This window comes from Palaemon carinicauda, chromosome 12, assembly GCF_036898095.1.
Source record: "Palaemon carinicauda isolate YSFRI2023 chromosome 12, ASM3689809v2, whole genome shotgun sequence".
NCBI lineage: Eukaryota > Metazoa > Arthropoda > Malacostraca > Decapoda > Palaemonidae > Palaemon > Palaemon carinicauda.
The window spans coordinates 130,759,339-130,783,556 of NC_090736.1; the positions used below are offsets into that span (position 1 = coordinate 130,759,339).

Consider the following 24,218-nt stretch of genomic DNA (forward strand, 5'->3'; position numbering starts at 1 on the left):
TCTGTACAGACAATTGAATGGAAATGATTGGTATTTTTTTGCTGCAAAACCACATCCGTTACCGGTATGAAATTGGCACAGCACTCTTCCCTAAATACAATATTGCAGAGCTTTAGATCACGTTACTATTGCGACAACAGCATCTGATGTTTACACAGCTGGTCTATGGGACACGAGAATAGTTACAGATGGTTTTAAGTTATTGGAGCCAAGATGTTCCTCTACTGAAGGTTCTAGAGCTTTCAAATTTACGCCCACAAGACTATATAAAAAGCTTCCGTTAGACATATGAAAGACTGAAAATATTAAATCTCTTCAGAAGAAAATGAAGATTTTTTTTTCAAGTGCTTCTATACTCTAATACCTAAGAATGTGTAAAACAAACATATTTTGTGTCCTTTAGTGCGCGTGGTAACATTGTGTGATATGACCAGGAAAACAGCTCTTAAAGTAAAGAAATAATGTACACAATTTGAATATTAAATTTCATTTGGAAAATATCATATACACAAACAACCAAATACTGTACCATAGAGTCTGCAATCTCGTATAGATATCCAAATGATTTATCACTAATTGATTTTTATTACTCGGATAACTTCTTGCTTCTGTGTGAATTAGATGATTATCTTTTTTTTCTTTTTTTTTCAATTTACATGTCCGTGGGATATCGTTCATATCGTATGCTGAAAAAAATAGTAGGCCTATTATTATTCATAGTCATCAATATAGCGATGATTATATAAAAAAAACCGTTCATAGAAACAAATATTTCAACTGAAATGTCCTTGAAGTCGATAAAAGCAAACAGCGACTTTCCAAATCCATTTGCAGAGTCATACAGGTTTGCATAGGCAAATACGATGTTGAGCAATTTCTACTCGCTGTGTGTCCTCAGTTCCCCACTCATTTAGTGCCATATCTGGCATCAATTTCTTTAACAATAAGGTATTATCAGTCGTCTCTCCTCCCCCATACGATTAACATATTGTCAGCGATTCCATTTCCCCACAATTCATGTTTTTATCAGTTAGATTCTCATCGATTGACATAATTGTTATTCAGTTCGTTCACGGTCAACGTACTGTCAGCCTTTCAGTTAATATTCCCATTAAGGATTAAACTCCATGCGAGTATTTTAAAATTCAGTCATCATTTCTTCTACGATTAACGTACAATATTGCTCCCACCTCAACTCTCCATGGAAAATCTATCGAATTGTTATATTGAAATTCATCAATTCACATAGAAATCAGTTATTTGAGAAATGTCCCTAACATTTGATCGAATTTATCTGATAAAACGCAATTAATGGTAGATAAATAGACCAGATATCCTAGTAAGCTACAAGAAGAAGAGGAGGAGTGCCATTAGTGTAAACAGAGGTCCAGCAATGACGACATCCCTTTAGATGTCTCTTTTTGGGAGGAATTTTCTCTCATAAGTCGCCAAAGAGTGAACATAGGTTATGTTACAGTGGATATAAGAGATAATAGAGAACGTTTAATATGGCAACCAGTCTACAAAACGAGGATTTTGCGGTGAACAGCACCAATTCGGAAATCAACGGCATCACCAAAGATACGGAGGTTTTAGTGGGTGTTAGCAAAAAGGTGAGTAATCCGTTCATGAGTAATCTCCTCGTGATTTTAGGGTAATCTTTTCAGACTTCTCCATTGTATTGGATTATCTTTCAACTGTGTTTACTTGTGGATTATGTTAACTGCTCTGAAAATGTTGTTGTTTACAGGGCAGTCAAACAAAGCCCATTGTTTACACCTGCTTGGATGCAAAAACCTATGAAGTCTTATTTTCAAGTATATCCTCCGTAGTTTACGGGAGAAATTCTTGCTCAAATGTATATTGTTCCATTTTACTCGCATTTAGCCAAGTTTACTAACTAGCCTAGTTATTATGTGGCTTATTTGTTGTCCTTAATGATTGAAATGACAGGTGTACAGGGGCTTCTGGTCCCTCGGACAGGTTAGGAGTCATCCCCCATGCTTAGGTTAAGTCTCGGTCTCTTAGTTAGGTTAGTTAGGATGTATCATATTTGAAATAGTCTTGTTACTTTTCCCTTGGAGGTCAAGCAAATTATTGTATGCCGTGTCTGCCGAGGTTTTATCATTCTGTTAACAGCCTAATGTTACAATAGGGGTTTATGATGATAGCGGCCACCCGTATGTATGATGACGGCCGACTAAGAATATGGCAGTGTAAGGGGGGATCACAGTTGGGCTTTAGGCCCCACCCCCAGGTAAGTAAGTAAGGACACGGCTAGTAGGTTAGATTAGGGGGGGAGCTTACGTTAGTAAGTGTCCATTTTCTTCAACTGGCCGCTAATATACAAAGTCTCCCTACAGTAGTCCACGCTACATTAAGAAAAAAAAAATACTCCAGTAATATGTTCTTAATAGTTACCCTTTTAACTAAGGAGCTTCCTTACCGTATTACAATGGGTTTTGCTCAGCTATGTTGTTTAGCCTTAATGCATTTTGCTGATATGTCTCTTGATTAGTGTGGTGAAAATAAACCTCAGTTTAATTTTACCTTAAAGATTATCATGGCTATGAGATATCTTGAATGTTCAACTGAATTATGTTTTAGGGGATTTAATGCAACACATTTTCTTTACTGTACTAACCTTGAAGCTATTTGTAGAATTATGTTATAGCTAGCTACTCTTTAATGTGCCATATGTACACAATGATTGGGCAAGGAAAATTTGTGTACCATTTACTTGAATATAGTTTTGGATTTACTCTGTGTCTTTGTCTTTTTAACTAGTTCATTTTCTTAATAGATTTGGATAAGATAGGCTGTAGTTAGTATTGTTAACATTTTAGTATTCATATAAGACACTGGATTTTACCTTTTTTACTTTTATGAAATTCATATTGCTTATTTTCATACAGTATATTCTTTCTTTTAAGAGAATAGATTTTAAGCTGCGCTGTAGTAGCCTACAGTATTTGTTAGCCTACCTCCACAGTGCTATACAGTCTTTACTGAAGGTAATAATCCTTGGGGATATTGTATGGTTAATTAATTTTTGATATAATTTTTCCTTCTTATGCCCCAATTTCTTCTAAAAGGATGTACGAGAATCTACCAATCAAGTTAAAAAACGTGCAATTATATTCCGTGTAAGTTAAAAGTTTCTTATTTTGATGCATGTGAATGGTTCCTAACTACCACTCAGTGTGCACTTCTTGTTTATAATTTCCCTTAAAAGTCATCAGAAACTTGTTTGAAATGGAATTCACTAGTAAATATACACCATTATGTTTATACTTCTACCTAAAGTATGTACAGTACTTGCTATTGAAGCACATTACTGTATTTGGTATCATACGAGTTTGTAGCTATTCATGCTTTCGATTTAATTTTTTTTCTGTTTTGCAAGCTTGGTCAGTGGAATTTTGTATCTTTGTACTGTAATATTCTCTGTTGTATGTACCAGCATATGGTGTGATGCTGGTATTGGACACATTTTTATTGCGGTCTAACTGTGTTTGTCATACTCAATAAAATTAAGGGCACATGCATTAAGATATTTGTCTATGTATCATTATTTTGTCTGAAAATGGAGTAAGGGTAATATATTTTTTTCAATATTAATCTTACCCGGTGATCATGTAGCTGCAGCTCTGCTGCCCGACAGAAAAAACCTACGGGCGGGATACGCCAGCGATCGCTATACAGGTAGGGGTGTACAACAACAGCGCCATCTGTCGAGTAGGTACTCTAGTACTTCTTGTCAACAAAGAACCAATTTTCTCTCTGTCGTGCCACCGGCAAGACCTACTTGATACGCTGTTGTTTCTGGAGTTGATTTTCACGCTATTTGGTGATGTATTCTCTCTAGTTATTAGCTTTCGCTGTACAGGAGTTATCATCAATACCTTATCAACCCAGTCCGGGACCTCTTGCAAGCTCCCAAGCCCAGGGGAGAAGCAATGTCGAAGGACCAAAGGGTTCGACAGGCCTTGATCAGCGTACAGATGTACCCTCCGTGGTTGCGGACGTATCTTGCAGAGATCGTCCCACCCACAAACAGACGAGTGAGCCCATTCATTCCTCGTCTGTGGAAGAAGTTTCTCGTCAGAAACGCTGGACCAAGGTCTCACGACCTCTCAAGCGCAAGGTCCCTTCCGAGCGAGTCCAACGGCCCAGGTGTAGCCACTGGGTCAGTTCGGACTCGCCGCAGTCTTCCGAAGACTGCACACCTCCCAAGAGAGGTAGAGTGGTTCCGCAGCAGGCAATCACTCCGTCTGTTGCCGCACCATCCGCTGTAGACCCTAAGTGGTCTTTGCTGCAGTCTATGCAGACTCAGCTAGCTTCCTTCATGCAGGAGTATCGTGCTGAGAAGGTTGACACTGCACCCGTTAACCTACAACCTGCCACGGTTGTGCGCTCAGCTGACACTGCGGCTGCCTGCTCCCACACTCCACCTGTGAGAGCTCCACCACCGATGCGCAGTCGACCCTGCCAGACGCATGTTGACGTTAGCCGACGTGCGGCACCCTCCGTTGACATGCGTGAGCTACCGCATCAGCAGTGGGAAGGTGCTGTCAAGCTGCCGTGTTTTGACGCAATGCGGCAGTCCCCTCCACGCACCACCACTCCGCTTTTGTTGTTGCCAGCTCTCAGACTGACCAGCAGCGGCATGATGTTGGATCCAGTGCAGCTACGCATGCACCCGTGCTGCCGGATTCAGCTGTTCAGCTTTCTTCTCTTCCTTTGCCGCTTCCTCCTCAGCATTCGGATGAAGGAATCTCTGATGACGACGAAGCTGCGCATTTGGACGATCAACACTCCGACATTGATGAACCCAAGACTACGCCTCCCTCCTTAGACTTTAGAAAAGTCCTTGCCCTGTTTAAGGAGTTGTATCCGGACCAGTTTGTGTCTGCAGCCCCTCGCTCACCTCCCTCTGAGTTCGCTTTAGGCATGCAGTCAGCAGCTCCTGCCTTTACGAAGCTCGTACTCGCGCGCTCATCCAAGAGAGCTTTACGGGTACTGGGAGAGTGGTTGCAGGCCAAGAAGCAACTTGGGAAGACATCCTTCATCTTTCCCCCGACCAAGCTTGCTTCCAAATCTAGCGTCTGGTATGCCACGGGAGAAGTTCTCGGCTTGGGAGTTCCTGCCTCTGCCCAGGGCGACTTCTCAAGTCTGGTAGACTCTCCTCGCAGACTGGCTATGAGACGCTCCAAGATTTGCTGGACCTTTTCGGACATGGACCATCTTTTGAAGGGAGTTTTTCGTGCGTTTGAGATCTTCAACTTCCTGGACTGGTGTTTGGGAGCGTTAAGCAGAAAGACCTCCCCTTCGGATAAGGACTCTGCCATGCTCATCATGTCATGCATGGACAAAGCCATTCGGGATGGGTCTGGCGAGCTTGCGGCTTCTTTCGTGTCTGGAGTTCTTAAGAAGCGAGATCACCTTTGCTCCTTCTTGTCGGCGGGGATCACACCATGTCAGAAGTCAGAGTTGATGTTTGCTCCGCTATCCAAGTGTCTCTTTCCTGAAGAGCTGATCAAGGGGATTGCCGCCTCGTTGATCCAGAAAGACACCCATGACCTGGTGGCGTCATCCGCACGTAAAGTCACAGCTTTACCTTCCGTGCCTAGACCTAGGATGGACACACCAGCGTCTAGGTTCATTCCGCCCTTTCGTGGCAGAACCTCCAGCAGAGGAGGTACCCGTGCCGATAGTCAACGTGGCAAAAAGAAGAAGGGTTCCAAGTCCTCAAAAGGCAGAGTCTGACTGCCATCTTCTCCAGACAGCAGTGGGAGCCAGGCTCAAGAACTACTGGCAGGCCTGGGAGAACAGGGGTGCAGACGCACAGTCTGTGAAGTTGCTCAGAGTGGAGTACAGGATTCCATTCTTGCGCAAGCCCCCTCTAGCAACTACTCCCATCGACCTCTCTCCCAGGTACAGAGAGGAGGACAAGAGGCTAGCTTTACAGCAAGAGGTGTCTCTCTTGCTACAAAAGGGAGCGGTAGTCATAGTCCGGGACCATCAATCCCCGGGCTTCTACAACCGTCTCTTCTTAGTAGCGAAGAAGACAGGAGGGTGGAGACCGCTGCTGGACGTCAGTGCTCTAAATGTCTTTGTCACCAAGCAGACGTTCACCATGGAGACGACGAAGTCGGTGCTAGCATCGGTCAGGAAGGAAGACTGGATGGTCTCGTTAGACCTAAAGGACGCGTACTTTCACGTCCCCATCCACCCAGACTCCCAACCTTTCCTAAGGTTCGTCTTTGGGAAGGTGGTTTACCAGTTCCAAGCCCTGTGCTTTGGCCTAAGCACGGCACCTCTAGTGTTTACCAAACTGATGAGGAATATTGCCAAATTCCTGCATTTGGCAGACATCAGAGCCTCCCTCTATTTGGACGACTGGCTTTTAAGAGCTGCGTCAAGTCGTCGCTGTCTGGAGAATCTCAAATGGACTATGGATCTGACCAAGGAATTGGGTCTCCTGGTCAATATAGAAAAGTCCCAACTCGTCCCATCCCAAACTATAGTCTATCTAGGTATGGAGATTCAGAGTCAAGCTTTTCGGGCTTTTCCGTCGGCCCCCAGAATCAGTCAAGCCCAAGAATGCATCCAGAGCATGCTGAAAAGGAACCGATGTTCAGTCAGACAGTGGATGAGTCTAATAGGGACGCTTTCATCACTGGACCAGTTCATCGCGTTAGGGAGACTCCACCTCCGACCCCTTCAGTATCACCTAACTGCTCACTGGAGAAAGGACATGACGCTAGAAGCGGTCTCAGTTCCTATATCCGAAGAGATGAAGTCTGCACTGACTTGGTGGAAGAACAGCATTCTTCTCAAGGAAGGTCTACCACTGGCTGTTCAGACCCCCGACCACCTTCTCTTCTCGGACGCATCGGACACGGGCTGGGGTGCGACTCTGGACGGTCGGGAATGCTCGGGCACGTGGAATCCGGATCAAAGAGCACTACACATCAACTGCAAGGAGCTACTGGCAGTTCATCTGGCCTTGAGAAGCTTCAAGTCCCTCCTTCTAGGCAAGGTGGTGGAGGTGAACTCCGACAACACTACAGCCTTGGCGTACATCTCCAAGCAAGGAGGGACTCATTCGATGACGTTGTTCGAGATCGCAAGGGACCTCCTCACCTGGTCAAGAGATCGAAAGATATCGCTTGTAACGAGGTTCATTCAAGGTGACATGAATGTCATGGCAGACCGCCTCAGCCGGAAGGGTCAGATCATCCCTACAGAATGGACCCTTCACAAGAATGTTTGCAACAGACTATGGGCCCTGTGGGGTCAGCCCACCATAGATCTGTTCGCTACCTCGATGACCAAGAGGCTCCCAAATTATTGCTCACCGATTCCGGACCCAGCAGCAGTTCACGTAGATGCCTTTCTTCTGGATTGGTCCCATCTAAGCCTTTATGCGTTCCCCCCGTTCAAGATTGTCAACAAGGTACTGCAGAAGTTCGCCTCTCACGAAGGGACAAGGTTGACGTTGGTTGCTCCCCTCTGGCCCGCGAGAGAATGGTTCACCGAGGTACTGCAATGGCTAATAGACGTTCCCAGGACTCTTCCTCTAAGAGTGGACCTTCTGCGTCAGCCGCACGTAAAGAAGGTACACCCAAGCCTCCACGCTCTTCGTCTGACTGCCTTCAGACTATCGAAAGACTCTCAAGAGTTAGAGGCTTTTCGAAGGAGGCAGCCAGAGCAAGGAGGACATCCACTCTCAAGGTCTACCAGTCAAAATGGGAAGTCTTCCGAAGCTGGTGCAAGGCGAATTCAGTATCCTCAACCAGTACCTCTGTAACGCAGATAGCTGACTTCCTTTTACACCTAAGGAAGGTAAGATCCCTATCAGCTCCTACGATCAAAGGTTACAGAAGCATGTTGGCAGCAGACTTCCGCCACAGAGGCTTAGATCTTTCCAACAACAAAGATCTACAGGACCTCCTTAAGTCTTTTGAGACCTCAAAGGAGCGTCGGTTAACCACACCAGGTTGGAACTTAGACGTGGTTTTAAGGTTCCTGATGTCAGCAAGGTTCGAACCGCTTCAATCAGCCTCTTTTAAAGATCTCACTTTGAAGACTCTTTTCCTCGTTTGCTTGGCAACAGCTAAAAGAGTCAGTGAGATACACGCCTTCAGCAGGAACATAGGATTTACATCTGAAACGGCTACATGTTCCTTACAGCTTGGTTTTTTAGCTAAAAACGAACTCCCTTCTCGTCCTTGGCCCAAATCGTTCGAGATTCCAAGTCTGTCCAGTTTGGTTGGAAACGAACAAGAGAGAGTACTATGCCCAGTAAGAGCTCTTAAGTACTATTTATGACGTACGAAGCCATTACGAGGACAATCAGAAGCTTTATGGTGTTCTATTAAGAAACCTACTTTACCGATGTCAAAGAACGCAGTTTCTTATTACATCAGACTTTTGATTAGAGAAGCCCATTCTCATCTGAATGAGGAAGACCATGCTTTGCTGAAGGTAAGGACACATGAAGTTAGAGCTGTCGCTACTTCAGTGGCCTTCAAACAGAACCGATCTCTGCAAAGTGTAATGGATGCAACCTATTGGAGAAGCAAGTCAGTGTTCGCATCATTTTACCTTAAAGATGTCCAGTCTCTTTACGAGAACTGCTACACCCTGGGACCATTCGTAGCAGCGAGTGCAGTAGTAGGTGAGGGCTCAACCACTACATTCCCATAATCCCATAACCTTTTTTAATCTTTCTCTTGAAATGCTTTTTATTGTTGTTTTTGGGTTGTACGGAAGGCTAAGAAGCCTTTCGCATCCTGGTTGATTTGGCGGGTGGTCAAATTCTTTCTTGAGAAGCGCCTAGATTAGAGGTTGTGATGAGGTCCTTTAGTATGGGTTGCAGCCCTTCATACTTCAGCACCTAGGAGTCGCTCAACATCCTAAGAGGATCGCGAGGCTCAGTAAGGAAGACGTACTTAAAAAGGCAGAGTAATGGTTCAAGTCGACTTCCTTACCAGGTACTTATTAATTTTATGTCTGTTATTTTGAATAACTGCTAAAATGAAATACGGGATACTTAGCTTCTAATGTTAACATGTATGCTGGTCTCCACCCACCCCCCTGGGTGTGAATCAGCTACATGATCACCGGGTAAGATTAATATTGAAAAATGTTATTTTCCTTAGTAAAATAAATTTTTGAATATACTTACCCGGTGATCATGAATTAAAGGACCCTCCCTTCCTCCCCATAGAGACCCAGTGGACCGAGGAGAAAATTGGTTCTTTGTTGACAAGAAGTACTAGAGTACCTACTCGACAGATGGCGCTGTTGTTGTACACCCCCACCTGTATAGCGATCGCTGGCGTATCCCGCCCGTAGGTTTTTTCTGTCGGGCAGCAGAGCTGCAGCTACATGATCACCGGGTAAGTATATTCAAAAATTTATCTTACTAAGGAAAATAACATTTTAATTACCCAGGCACCTTAGAGATTAACTTTTTTTATCTTTGTAGTTTCAATCTTGCTTGTACAGTGACATATTTCTGAGTAGTTGATTTTTTCCGTCACAAAATACAAACCATTTCGCTCTTTATAGGGAATATACTTTTGGCGAATCTGGAAGACTAGCCATAAGACTTTTAGCGAGGTATAATTACCCACCGCTGGTTAGCGGGACGGGTATGGGGTAGTACTGGTTACCCCCCACCACCTTTGCTTTTGGCTCTGTTGAGAGTGGATGCTGTCTCTCTCTATCGTTAAAACCTTTAACTGGTTATTTGACTAATCTTTTTCTCTTTTTCACTTTGCATGTAGTATATGATCGTTGCTGTTGAGGATCAGCATGCACTGTTGTAGGCAGGATACATCTTGTGCCAAGTGACAAGTGTCCATCCTCCCAGTGGGAGAGATTTTGCAGACGGCGCGAGAAGAAGTCCAACAGGAATTCTTCACCTTCAGGGTCATCCTTGAAGGCGACGAAACCTTGGCTTGCTTCTTTGTCGTCTTGATCTCTCCATGCGACTTTTGTTCGCTCAGTCTCCCCTGGGGAACAATTGAATAGGGTTGGTGGTTGTTTGACCCCTGGACAACTCTTAGGTTTAAAGGATACTGCTGTTTCCCTTGGTGCTGCCAAATGGAAGTCTTTCTCCATTAACGATGTCCTTCATCTTTGGGCTTCCTTAGGGATTGGAGGTCCTTCTTCCAAAGAAGGCCTCCTGGTGTTAATCAAGTTAGGGGCACAGAGGAAGCGCACACCGGCTTCGTCAGAGGTTGACCTCAGTCTTCCTCTTTCAGACTTTGAAGGTATTGCACCGGCAGAGTCTCTTAGTGTCCCGACCGGGTTCTGCCTCCTCGCCCACCCCGTAACTATTTGTACTTCCGACCTTGGCACAGGTTCGGCCTAGCACTCCTCAGAGTGCTCAGTCGAGAAGGCTAAATGCAGCCGACCCAGAGTTTGAAAATGGTCTTGGTCTTCAGCGCGCTGATGACAACGCTCTCCCACACTCTGAGTACAGTAAGCTCAGCTTTCAGAGGGTTTGCAAAGTCCAAAGCATAGACCTGCCCTTCTGAAAGTGGAACGAGCACCTTTCTCGTTCGCGAGTTGGGTCTTCCTCTGAGTGGTATCCTCCGAGCGGTGCAACAAGAAGGGTTTAGAATTCGTCCATACCTCTTTCTAGCCTGTCGGAGTGAGACGATAAGGTGGTGCGTAGGCTGGGTACAGCCGTGATCCCTCGCCATCGTGTTCATCGGACTCATCTCTCATCGTCCAGCGTGCCTCGTTGTTGTGGTTTGCGGACTGTGGCCAGATGTAGCACGCAGACTACCTAGTGTCTGAATACCGACCACACTCCAATGTTCACGACACAAAAAGGTGAAACGGTAAAATGCCCTAAATTCTGGGTAACAGGTCGAGAGAACTGGGCACCACCCCTTGATTTTATGCTGGGCAAGGGGACCCAGCTAGAACTGTAGTTGCTTAATATTATTCAGAGGTAAGCCATCTTATGTGTTACTGGCATGCAGGGAATCCAATCTAAATAGTGGCAGCTATATTTCAGGTTATTTAAGCAATATAAACATTAGTAGAGGAAACAAAAAAAAGGGAAAAATAAAACTATAATAGTAATGGAAAAAAAAAACTAAATTAGTGGCTGAGAAGGGGACAATTGTGTTTTGGAATGAAATGCTGTTAATAAAAAGAAAAAAATTATTTAAACAGTTTAGAGGAAAAAAATAAATACCAGGGTGAAAGAATATAGGTCTACAAAACCAGAAGGAGAGACAAATATCTCTTAGGAATCAGTATACATATCTAGGCTAAATTCAAATGTAATTTGAATGGTTGCTCCCATCACGATCAAAGCGATTATAGGACAAGGTCTCTACAATCTAACTTTTACATCAGAAAGACAAAAATATTGTAATAACAAAACAAAGCTTACTATCCTCAGTGTTACACCCAGAGGGGACTGCTAAATAGCCTATCAAATACAGTACCGTTTAGAAACTTCCTAAAGCCATGCTACAAACATCTACATATTGTAGTACATTAATGAATGCCACAGTGTGAATGTTGCTGTTGCCTGGGTAGTCCAACTATCTCACCAAGCAACACTACCGTTACAATAAATGTCCAGACACAAAATGTTTTCAGCAGCCAACCCTGGCAGCTACAATCATTGTCAAAGTTCCCAGCTGGTGGCACAAGAAATCATCAAGCTTAATGGAGAACCCCACCACATTGCCGTTCAAGATCCTCACATTGAGTGAACAGAGTCTGGACAAAAATCTCTTGACTAGCTACTCAACCATAGGGTTTTCTTTCACTGATGTGTCTACTGCACTAATATCCTAAGTATCCCTCACTAGAAAATATCTAATCCCAAGCTTGATATTTCTATATCACTTTCAAAAGTAGAGGGGCGTCCAAATTACTCTCGCCGCCTATCTTTAACAGGTTCTCCATATTTCATCAAGTCTGATAATTTATCCAAGTAAACCTGCTTTTGACTGTCTTCACCACCTTACAAGAAATCCCAACACATGAACTGACATTGTGTTCAAGACACTGCTACTTTCGAGCGGATTTGGGTTTATACATATTACTTGGACAAAGCTAGTTACAGTCTAACCAGCCACGTAAAAAATGTGCAGGATTATAAAATATTACTCCCTTATCCTAATTCATGTAACAGCTATTCTATCGTACCTCTACTTGACTCCCTACTGCGTGTAGGGTATTGTTGTCATTATCTGTTAAAAGTAACAATAACAGATTAAGTCATTTAATGCTGGGTCGCACTGGACCGCTCGCTAAACTCCCGCAGGAGTATTGATGAGTAACGCTCACATAGCCCTGGTGCGTGAGCAAGTAAACCCGAGTCGAGAGCTCTTGCTGAGATCATCGAGGGAGATCTCCCTGACTGATAACTTTGGACTGTCTGTGATTAAGGACATCCAACCTGTTCAGCCCCCCCCCTCCCCCCCCCTCCCATGGAAACTGTCCACCCCTCTAACGATTCTCCACCCATGTGCATGTCGAGCCCGTCCAAATCAAAGGAGGGCACGGAGAGGATCTTTTACTCTTCGGATTCTTATTTCATCCTAGTGAGAGGAAGGATACGAAAACAGTTTCTGAGAACTGGGCATCAAGGGCTGTGGCACTAATCCAAGGGCAGAGCGTGTTAGTTCGGTACGATCATCAGAGACAATGGCAGACAGAGATCTTCCCTCCAGTTCGAGAGTCAATGCCAGGCAATACGAATAAGACAACAATCCATCCAGAGCTCCTTTGCGTGTGAGCTAATGGTTGGAAGACCCTGAACTGGACTCGGGGTATGAGGAGATGCAGCCTAGAGCTGCAAGCCACAAGATCTCTGCTACAGAGCAGAAAGAGGCAGGTCACGCCCTCTGGCAGGTCCTGGCGTGTATCACAGCCATCAACAGGCTAGACGACCCATCCACTGCCTCTTTAAAGGCAATGATACGGTCTTAGCCCTTCTGTACGGTACCGAAACCCACCAAGACCAGCGCGGCTTGCCCTGGTCGAGTGGGTTGAAGGGTGCCAAGAAGAAGGCGTACGCTAAATCGCTGGAGTTTCCTAGTCCTCGCGGACAAGCGACTTAGCAAAACTCCTCTCTCTTCCTCCTGTGACCAAGGGTATGATATACCAGAACATTATAGCCCTACCTATGAGCTTTTTGCCGAGTGACGCCTTAAACATGGAAAGATTGGCAAAATATGACATGCAGGCTACTTTGTGGCTCATTCTATGGCTAGGCTTGATGAATCACCTCTTCAGGACGGAAAATTGTCACAAGAGCATGTGAGGAAGGCTATGTCAATCTTCCTGCTCTCAGGAACGAGACCTATGGAGTTTCTGACCCACCAAGTAGTGAACTTGTGGCCCAACTGGGTCCTCAAATGACAGGATGCAGTTATCAACAAGTTCCACAGGTAAGTGCCAACATTGGAAGCACTCAAACTCCGTACCTCATCTATGATAGGCCCCTCATTGTTCAATGTAGAGGACATTGAAAAGGTGGCAGATCAGTGGAGAAAGGCAAGCTAGGACTCCCTTCTCCCGAGGGCGACAACAACGAAATCCTGCACAGTAGCCCCTCCAGTTCACAGGCCTCCTATTGTAAGATATCATGGGAACGCCTAAGGCATCTTACACACGAGGACACTAGTGTCCGCCACCGGTGTCGGACACTAGTGTCCTTGCTCAAGACACCGCCTGGCAACTAGTGAGCCACTCACACACCTCAGTCATGAAACAGAAAATAAAAATAAACATAAAGGACTCACGTATTTTTTTCTTTTCTGAGAGGGGTTTCTCTTCAAAATTAGGAAGGAGTTTCACCATTATTGCATTCCAACAGTTCTGCTTTTCTATCTTATTTGCATATCCCTTACAAGATGGGTCCCATAGTGCTGGTAGTTTTTCTATTTCACAAATGAGGTCCTCCGTGTTCAGCTTCTCCTCCACTGTCTTCGAAATTGTCCTTGATAGGCCGTCTCCTTCCATCATGGGATAATGGTGGGTGTCAAACTGAGCATGAGAAGCTGGCCAGTGGGCAGCGATGGCGGACACTGGTGGATATGTGTGAAAGCTTCCATTTAAAACAATGCTTTGCAGTGAGTGGCGGCAAGCGTCAGTGTCCGCCACGTGTTGCGGGAGCGAGACACCGAAATATCTGTTGCCCGGAAGTTGTCTGCTTGGGTCACTGCTGTTGCCTCGTGTGAAAGGCTCCATTTGATAATATGGGAGGCAACTAGTGTCCGACACCGGTGGCGGACACTAGTGTCCTCGTGTGTAAGGGCTCTTAAGTTCACATGCTCCCAAGATGACTGGAAAGAAGCCCTTTCCTGCTAGAAAGTAGGGCAAGGGAAGAGGAGGTGGATGTGGACAATCCCGCTAGAGAGGGCAGTCTTCCCACCTGTCCACCAATGGGAGGATGGATGCCTGCAGAACCAGTGGTAGAGGTGGTTGGCATACGCAGCTGATCCTTTGACGGTCTCCGTACTACAGGCAGGTTATCGCATCCCGTTCAGGCTCTCTCTCTCTCTCTCTTGAGTCAATAACCAGTTCCATCAAGTTCCTACACGAAGGGATCCATGAAGGAATAGGCGCTCAGTGCCGAAATCCATACCATGCTGGAGAAGAGAACTCTTCAAGAGGTCCTAGACGGGTCTCAAGTCTTCTACAGTCGACTCTCTCTTGTAGAGAAGGCATTTGGAGGCTGAAGAGCAGTCATCGACTTCTTCTCCCTGAACGAGTTTGTTCAGGATGGCGACGGCAGACACCGTTAGACAGGCAGTCAGATCAGAGGACTTCATGAAAATACTAGATGCATACTTCCAGATCCCAGTCCATCCTTCATCAAGGAAGTATTTAAGGATCACCCTAGTCAATCGTCAATACCAGTTCAAGGTGCTGTGTTTCAGCATGTCCTCAGCACCACAGGTTTTCACAAGGGTTTCCTCCCTGGTGTCAACCTTGACTCACAAGAGTGGCATTAGTCTGTTAAGATACTTGGATGGCTGGCTGATTCCAGCAGACTTGGTGTTGACCCAACTCCAACACCGAGACAGACTTCATGAGTTTTGCCGCAATCTGGGGATTGTAGTAAATCTCTAGAATTCATCCCTGCAGCCAACACAAAAACTGGTATACTTTGGAATGCTATTATACACCAGACTAGACAAAGTCTTACGTCTGACAGCAGAATAGAAAGACTGAAGAAGGCTGTAAGCCCCTTCTTGCTACCAGAACATTGTTGGTTCTATCTAATAGGACACTTGTCCTCCTTGAAGTGCCTGGTGACCAATGAACAGTTACGTATACGGTCTCTCTAGTGCCAGCTGAAGTCCAGTTGGGCTCAACACAAGTGGATGGAGCCTTAGCAAAAGAGAGATCTGAAGTGATGAGTATCAGATGCCAACCTCCTCCAGAATTGATGCTCTTCACAGACACATCAAAAGATGGTTGAGGGGTCTCGCTTGTTGAAACACACGGCCTCTGGACTCTGATCCGAGTCCGAGCAACATTTTCACATAAACCTCCTGGATATGAGGGTAACCATTCTGGCCCTCTAGCAGTTCCAACAGGACACTCTGTAGTATTGATAAGCGACAACATCACGGTAGTGGTGTATATAAACAAAGAAGGAGGTACCTTTTCATAGTACCTATGCCAGCTAGCTGTGGAAATGCTAAGTTGGACGGAAGACAACTCGGTGGCCCTGTCGGCATTTCATTTAGGGCAAGAGAGATTTCTTTTTGGACAATCTGAGCTGAGTGACTCGAGTAGTTGGCTCCGAATGGTCTTTGAATCATCAGGTAGCCAACAGAGTTGTGACTTTGTGGGGTTTGCAGACAATAGACCTGTTTTCGATGTCTCTGAACAACAAGCGTTCGATGTACTGCTTGCTAGTACCAGATCCCAAAGCATTTTGGCAAGATGCTGTCCAACAATAGTGGGACAACATAGATGTCTACACATTCACTCCTTTTTGCCTAGTAAGAAGATTATTTAATAAAGTAAGGGCATCCAAAACCCTGTCGATGACCCTCATAGCTCTGATGTGGCACCATGCAGAATGGTTTCTGGACATTCTACATCTGCTCACAGAGGTGCTGAGGGAGCTCCCTCCACATCACGATTTATTCAGACAACCATAAGGGAAGTTTTACCTTAAAGACGTAGAATCCCTATGACTTCACGCCTGGAGCTTGTCCGGTTACCTCCAGGAATCATCAGTCCCAGTCTACCAGGCAAAGTGATCATTCTTCTGTGGTTGGTGATGTAGAATGGGTATTGTTTCTCTCGATGCCACTATCCTAGTAATAGCGGAGTTTTTCTTATACCTCCGGGAGGAAAAACTCCTCTCGGTCTCGGCGGTGAAAGGCTACTGCTCAAGCTTGAGCCTTGCCTTTAGACTGGAAGGAGTTAATATTTCCTCTTCGTTGGAATTGTCTCTCCCCATATGGAGCCTCGAATTTACATGTCCTCAGTCGGAAGTTAGACCACATACCTGGAGGGAGCCCCATGTGAGCCGCTGGGTCAGGCATCAGATCTTCACCTGATGCTTAAAACGGTCATCCTGCTCGCTTTGGCCTCGACCAAAAGAGTCGGTGAATTGCACGGTCTTTCCTACGACATCTACCATTCAGGGGTATGGGGACAGGGAATGCTCGACTTCGTCCCAGAATTTACAGTATTGCAAATACAAAATCTGGCAGTAGCTGATCATAGATTGGGGCCCTTCTGGATTTAGATTCTCCGTAATGTAACCAATGACCCAGATCAACTGCTACTATGCCCAGTGAGGGCGCTGAGGTGTTACCTCAAACAAATTTTAGGAGCGCGTCCTCGAGTGAACAGAATGTGTGTCATCACTTGGAAGGTTAAGAGGAAAGTCACAACGAATACGATCTCTGCATGGATTCGTAAGGTGATAGATCAAGCCTTGAATCCTGACTCTCCCCCAGCAAGCACGGAAACAAAGCGCTCACGATTTTAGGGCATAAGTACATCCCTAGCATTTGAGAAAAGCTCTATGTGGCACAGGCTCTACAAGCAGGTGTGTGGAAGTGTCAGACGACCTTCACCGCACATTATCTGCAAGACTTAATCTACAGGAACTTGGAGACGTTCTCCATCAATCCGGTGGTGGTTGCATAAGTGGTTTAAACACTTGAAGCTCCTTGATTGGATAAGTAGCAGATGGTTGAAGGCAGACATTACTGGGATTAAGGGATTAAGTCTGGGATGAAAGATAAAAGGGACTGGCATCGTCTTTCTTCATCTTCCCCTCTCTTGGGGCACAGCACCTACAGTACGCTGCAAACTGGCTTCCACTGTCTGCAGGTAAAAACCATTTCTCTTTTGTGACTTGATATGTTCATATATTTGTTATGTCCCCATTTTCCCTAGTGAGGTGAGAATTGGGCAATGTCCAATGGTTTGTTCAATGAAGTCCTAGGAATGCAAGAATTCTTACCAAGACAAGTTACATTGCCTAGTTATCACACAATCACAGGGGTTGCTTAGACTACTAACAAGTGCGTATGTACCGGGTACTGAAGTTTGGCGAGGTGTCAGGGTGAATCCTCTAGCTGTAGCTTGGAGGAACACCCCCGGTCAAAAACCTGCTAGTTGGTTAAGACTTCCACCCATCTAAGGGTGAGTCTTCCCTATAAAAAGCGAATGTATTTTCCCTAACAATACAAACCTTGAGCACTTTATACAAATTTGTCCCAGCAGCACCTATCCCCTTGCAAGTCCTGCATGCAATCAAGAGTGATATAGAACACAGATGTGTGTGTGAGCGGGATAGCCGGTACTACCGTCTACCCCCCACTCACTAACTACCAGTGGTTATTTAGGCCTCGCTAAAAGTCTTATGGTTAGTCTTCCAGCTTCCAAAAGTATATTCCCTATAAAGCGCCCAAGGTTTGTATCATTAGGATAAGTCCAAATTAAAATAAAATTAGTTATTTTTATCAATGCTCTAAAAAGGTTTAAAGTCATTTGAAAATTGTCTCTTGTATGAGTACTGTGCTGTGGTGCCTAAGCTAGAATCACCGGATGATTTTTTTATCTAAATAGAATTACTGTACTTTGGTTAGCTGTCATTATAGTCTCTGAGGATTCTACTTGCAACAAATTGTGATGAAATGATTAAAACTTGGAATGCATACACTTAAGAACTCAGTAACTAGGAAAACAACAATAAAAATAATGAACAGATTTTGGTGAACCACATGTGCTTGATGCCCTAGGTTGAAAGTGGCCCATTGGTGAACCATCAAGATATGTCAACATGCATGTCTTGATAATGTCTACTATGTATTGTGTCAGTGGTTTATTTTCCTATGATTTTGGCATGATTTTTTTCATTGTGTACCATCCTCAACTCAACTTGTTATATTTGAGAGATAAAACTCAAGTTCAAAGTACTGTTTACATGTTATAACAAAGTGAAAACTAGTACTTTCAAAATGATGCTTATCTTTTGTATTGATGAATAAAACCACATTCCAAATCTAAATAAATTTCCTAAAGGTGATTACTGTATATGAGGGTCAAAGTGCCACTATTTTGTCATCTTTTCATGGAGGTTTGTTAGTGATAGAATTTGGTATTCAACATTTTAGTGCAACTACTAGGTTTCCCCCCAGTTGCACCGCACTACTGAATGATTTTCCTGATGCCAGTACCTATCAAATGCTAGCAATCTCCAACCACTTCCAAACTGTATTTTGTTCCTACTCATTTACAAACCTGTCATCCTTTCAATAGGAAAGGGAATATGTTTTCAGTGCGAGGTGGAATGGCCATTAAAATCTATAAGATCTGTGACTCACAACCTCTGGTTGGAATTTTGGAAATTCATATTACAGTACAATATTGCACTTTTGGGTAGGAAAATGTCTATTTTTTTCTGGCACAAATACAAACTATTATTGTTTACTATGAGTAACTCAGCATAGCTGCTCGTTCACAGCCATGAAAATACTCAAGGTGATAGCCAACCCCCAGCAAGTGAATGGGGAGAGGCTCCTGTTCAGCTTGCATACTTACTATCAACTATTTTTGACTTGGCGGTCGAAGAGAGTGGACATGCATCGCTCCTCAGTTTTCAGTTCAACCGGCTATAATTAACTTTCTCTCGTCTTTCTTGTGACCTCTCTAAAGCTCGTGACTACGCTTCAGCTTGGGATAGCGCCGCAGCTCATGACCACCCAGCAGCACGCAGAAGTACGTAGTAGCTTAGGTTCTTGCGACCATGTAACATCACGCAGTGACTCGCAACTACGCATTAGCCCGCAATCACGTTCAGGAGAGTTCCTCCTCTTGACTCCCTATCCACCAGGATAAGCAAGTGCACTTGCCAAGAGCATCAACATTGACAGCTGTCCACCAATGAACTCCGACTCGTTCTTCCAAGACGGAACTCAACAGCATGCTGGTGCGCATACCACCATCTTGCAGATGGACCCCGGAACAGGAACTCCACATAGGGCCCTGACACCCATTCCTTCGTTCAACAAGGACATGCCCTGGTTCAATGAGTTGATGAGAGCAGTCCAACAGGCTGTTACCTACACTTGCAGGCTCCCGCAGGTAGAGACCAGGTAGCTGCAGTTTCAACCAGCACTCCCCAGATCCCATTAGAGGCTTCAAGTGCATCAAGGTTCATCTCTCCATTATCCTACCTGAGATGAAAGAGTTCTGTTCCAGCACAATCGCAGGAGCAAAAGGCCCCAATGTTGTTATCACCAATTCGTTATAAGGTACATAACCCGCTGAAATGTTCTGGAATGCTGCAGCAGGACTTCTCCACACTAGAGCTTATACCTATGAGACCAACGCAGAAAAGGAGACAACAGAGACAACTGATGCCTCCTCCGGGTGACCCCTTCACCCCCGAACCAGCAGGGGGTCATCACTTAGGAAGTCGTACCGCTCATCTCTGATTGAGGCCACCCCTTCCACCCAGCCCGCTCCATCTACTTAGGCCTTCTCATGATTCTCCTCCCAAAGATATGGGTATGTACTGTATGTAGGCAAAAGGAGAATACGAGATCTTCCTTACTTGTGGAGTTCCTGCCTTAGCCTTGGGAAAGGAAGGATACCAAGACAGTGCCCAAAGAGTTTCCCTCAACATCGACTGACTCTTCAAGATGTCATGACAACCACGAAGACCTACCCTGGGCTCCTATGTGTGCGAGCTCGTGGGTGGATGATAGCCATCACGATTTTGAACAGGATGACACACTCCTGAGAGCAGCTAGTCCTAAATTCTCCGCTACGGAACAAAAGGAGACCCACCATGCATTCTTGCTGGTCGAGGCCTGCATTACAGCAATAAATTGCCAGGACAACCCTTTGACAGCTCCACCTGAAGGTAAGGACACAATCTTGGACCATCTTGGACCCAGAAACCTACCAAAACCACCGCAGCTCTGCCCTGGTCGAGGGACTTGAAGGGTGCCAGGAAAAAGACCTCCGCCCAGATCGCCGGAAGCACATAGTCCCTTCAGTCTAGCAATTCATCAAAATCCATCCCTTCTCCCAGCAGAGGAGTTACTACGAAGTGAAGGAGGAGAAGCTGGCAGCCTTACCACTAGATCTGGCAATAGAGTCTCCGCCTCAAGGCATCTTGTTCCAGAGACCATCGGGGCTGCAGGTCAACTTTTCAGCGAGTGACGACTTTGGTAAGGGTAGAAGAGACACTCTAGCTAGGGTAAGCAACTCTTCTAAGAGAAGAACGCTCCAAAATCAAACCTTTGTTCTCTAGTCTTGGGTTGTGCCATAACCTCTATACCATGGTCTTTCACTGTCTTGGAGTAGAGTTCTTTTGTTTGATGGTATATTTGGACACACTAGTCTATTAATTTCTCTTCCTCTTTTTTTATTAAAGTTTTTTATAGTTTATATAGGAAATATTTATTTCAATGTTACTGTTCTTAAAATATTTTTTTTTTCTCCATGTTTCCTTTCCTTTCTGGGCTATTTTCCCTGTTGGGGCCCCTGGGCTTATGACATCCTGCTTTTCCAAATAGGGTTGTAGCCTAGCAAGTAATAATAACGATAATAATAATAATGGAAGGGCCTTTCCTTTTTAACATCGAGGACTTCGAAAGGGCAGTGGAGCGTTGAAGGGAGACCAGCCAGGACTCTCTCCTCCAAAGGGCAATGACATCGAGGCCATACGCAGTAGCTCCTCTAGCCAAGAAACCACCTCCCACTAGACAACAGGGGAGCAGCAGAAGTGCGGGTGCTCCCAGAACATCATACAAGAAGCCCTTTCCTGCTAAAGATCAGCCCAGGGGAAGTCAAACCTGTAAAGGAGGAAAAGGAGGAAGAAGTAGTGGTTGATCCCGCTCCCGTTAAGGAGGACAGTCCGCCCACTTGTCCCCTGGAAGGATACCTGCAACTCCAGTGGCAGAGGTGGTTGCAGCACGGGGCCGAAGCTTGGACGGTCTCCATTATACATTCATGCTATAGCGTGCCATTCACGCTATCTCTCCTCACTTGACTCGACATCTGATTCCATCGAGCTCCTACGCAAAGGGATCCGCGAAGGACCTGGCCCTCAGGGCCAAAGTCCAGACCATGTTGGAAAAGGGTGCTCTACAAGAGGTCCTAGACCTGTCCCCAGTCTTTAATAGTTTATTCTTTCTTGTAAAGAAGGCGTTTCGAGACTGGAGACTTGTCGTCGACCTCTTCTCCCATAACAAGTACATTCATACCTCTCTTCATTATTATTATTATTATTATTATTACTACTAGCCAAGCTACAACCCTATTTGGAAAAGCGAGATGCTCTAACAAGGAAAAATAGTCCAGTGAGGAAAGGAAATAAGGAAATAGATAAACAATGAGAAAAAATTAACAATAAATTATTTTAAAAACAGTAACAACATCAAAACATAAATGTCATGTATAAACTATAAAAAGACTTATGCCAGCCTGTTCAACATAAAAACATTTGCTGCAAGTTTAAACTTTTGAAGTTCTACTGATTCAACTACCCAATTAGGAAGATCATTCCACAACTTGGTCACAGCTGGAATAAAGCCTCTAGAATACTGTGTAGTAGTGAGCCTCATGATGGAGAAGGCCTGACTATTAGAATTAACTACATGCCTAGTATTACAAACAGGATGGAACTGTCCAGGAAGATCTGAATGAAAAATCTTATGCAACATGCATAATGAACTAATTGAACGATGGTGCCAAAGATTAGTATCTAGATCAGGAATAAGAAATTTAATAGACCGTAAGTTTCTGTCCAACAAATTAAGATGATAATCAGCAGCGGAAGACCAGACAGGAGAACAATACTCAAAAGAAAGTAGAATGAAAGATTTAAACTTTTGTTCCGTAACTGAAATACAAACCACCCTATTTACATGGGGTAATTACTTCGGCGTAGCTGAATGACGAGCCATTTGCCTTTCTCCAGTCAGAATTGAGACCTCCGTATGTTCCACTTCACCAGGCAACAAATTTTCACCTGATTTCAGAAGACAATGTTCCTACACATATGAGTCAAGGAACTTCATGGTCTCTCTTTCAACATCGCCCATTAACCCTTTTACCCCCGGGGTATTTGGAAATTTCCAACCCTTAACCCCCAGGGGGTTATTTTTTTCCAAGCACATTTTGCAGTATTATTTTTTTTAAATTGCTCTAACAGCCTTAATTTTTGTTATAGAGAGGTCAGGTTGGTCTCATTCTCTTGGAAAATGCCTGAATTTTCTCAAAAAATTATCAAAAAATATGAAAAACTAATTTTTATAGCATTTTTTTTGCAAGGACGTACCGGTACGTCCATGGGGGTAAAGGGATGGCTTTTGTGAAACGTACCAGTACGTCCTTTGGTGGTAAAAGGGTTAATGAGAAGGGCGAAAGGCAATGTTCAGTTTCGTCCCCGAGTATGTCGCCAGACACAGTCTCCAGAGGTGACGGATCCTACACAAGTCTCTATTCGGTAACGGACGATCCAGATCATCCGTTACTGTACTCAGGGTAAGGTATGAGACTCTACCTTAAGAGAATGGCAACAGCCCACTTGGGTCCCTTATCTTGCCATCAGCACTGGGAGAGACTAAAGGAGGATCACCATAATATCATCTCAACATGACGACTCACGATGTCAGGGGCATAGCTATGCCCTTGCCCCTTCTAAGGAGATTACTATGTGATGCAGGTTTTACAAAAAAGGATGTGAATGCTCCAGGTGACTTTCACAATCTTTCTCCTGCAAGACGTGACCCACAGGAACTTGATACGGTCGCTATCGGTCCAATGGTGGCTGCACAACAGCTGGTTATATACCTCAAGCTCCTTATTGGACAAGTAGCAGAAGGTTGAGGGCACTGTTACCCGGTTTTAGTATGCGTGAATGAAAAGATTTGACTGTCTCTTATTCTTTTCTTCATCCTACCCTCTCATGGAGAAAGAGCATCCTGGGTTCTCTGCATAAGCTGACCTCAAACCACTGCAGGTAAACCATGCTCCCTTGTGTACCTAGTATTAAGCTAAAGTGAACCCTCGTTTATTGCGGTAGATAGGTTCCAAACCCGGCCGCGATAGCTGAAAATCCGCGAAGTAGGGACACCATATTTACGTATTTATTTAACATGTATATTCAGACTTTTAAAACCTTCCCTTTACGTAGTACTGTTAACAAACTACCCTTTAATGTACAGAACACTTAATGCATGTACTACAGTACCCTAAACTAAAACAGGCAAAAATATTAAAGGCGATTTTATGTCATGCGTTTCCTAAACACACCAAAAAGCACGATGACAACCAGTGTTTTGTTTACGTTTATCTCTGATCATAACGAAGAAACAGACGCATTTACACATCTGTGTATAGGTTAGTTTTTGCATCGACAGCAATCTTACCGAGTATTGATTATATGTTGGCTTTGCTATTACCAATGTTCTACTTAATTTTTCTTAGAACTTCCAAATAAATGAAATGAATGCCATTTATGTAATGTTTTTCTTTATGACGCCGCCTGAAACTGAAACCTTCCATTTGTTTACGCTCCATCTTCGATCATAATAAACAAACGAACGCATTAAACACACATGCTCAAAGTGATTACTAATGATATAACAAACATTTAGTAAACATTGTTATTACAAATATTTTACTTATCGTATCCATATAAATTCCTAAATTCGTAGAAAAGCTGG

The 24,218-nt window shown here is 44.4% G+C and overlaps 1 protein-coding gene across 2 annotated transcripts in view; it reads left to right on the forward strand.

The window, feature by feature from the left end:
* Positions 1–897: 897 nt before the first annotated feature.
* The window catches only part of LOC137651284 (solute carrier family 12 member 9), a 126,122-nt gene continuing 102,801 nt past the window's right edge, over positions 898–24,218 (forward strand). The window contains exons 1-2 of one of the 2 annotated variants that reach the window (XM_068384552.1): positions 898–1,613; positions 3,096–3,146. In XM_068384552.1, the coding sequence (XP_068240653.1) occupies positions 1,509–1,613; positions 3,096–3,146 (156 nt within the window). In that variant the 5' untranslated portion in view covers positions 898–1,508. The remainder of the gene's footprint in view (positions 1,614–3,095; positions 3,147–24,218) is intronic. The other variant, XM_068384553.1, reaches the window with a different exon arrangement.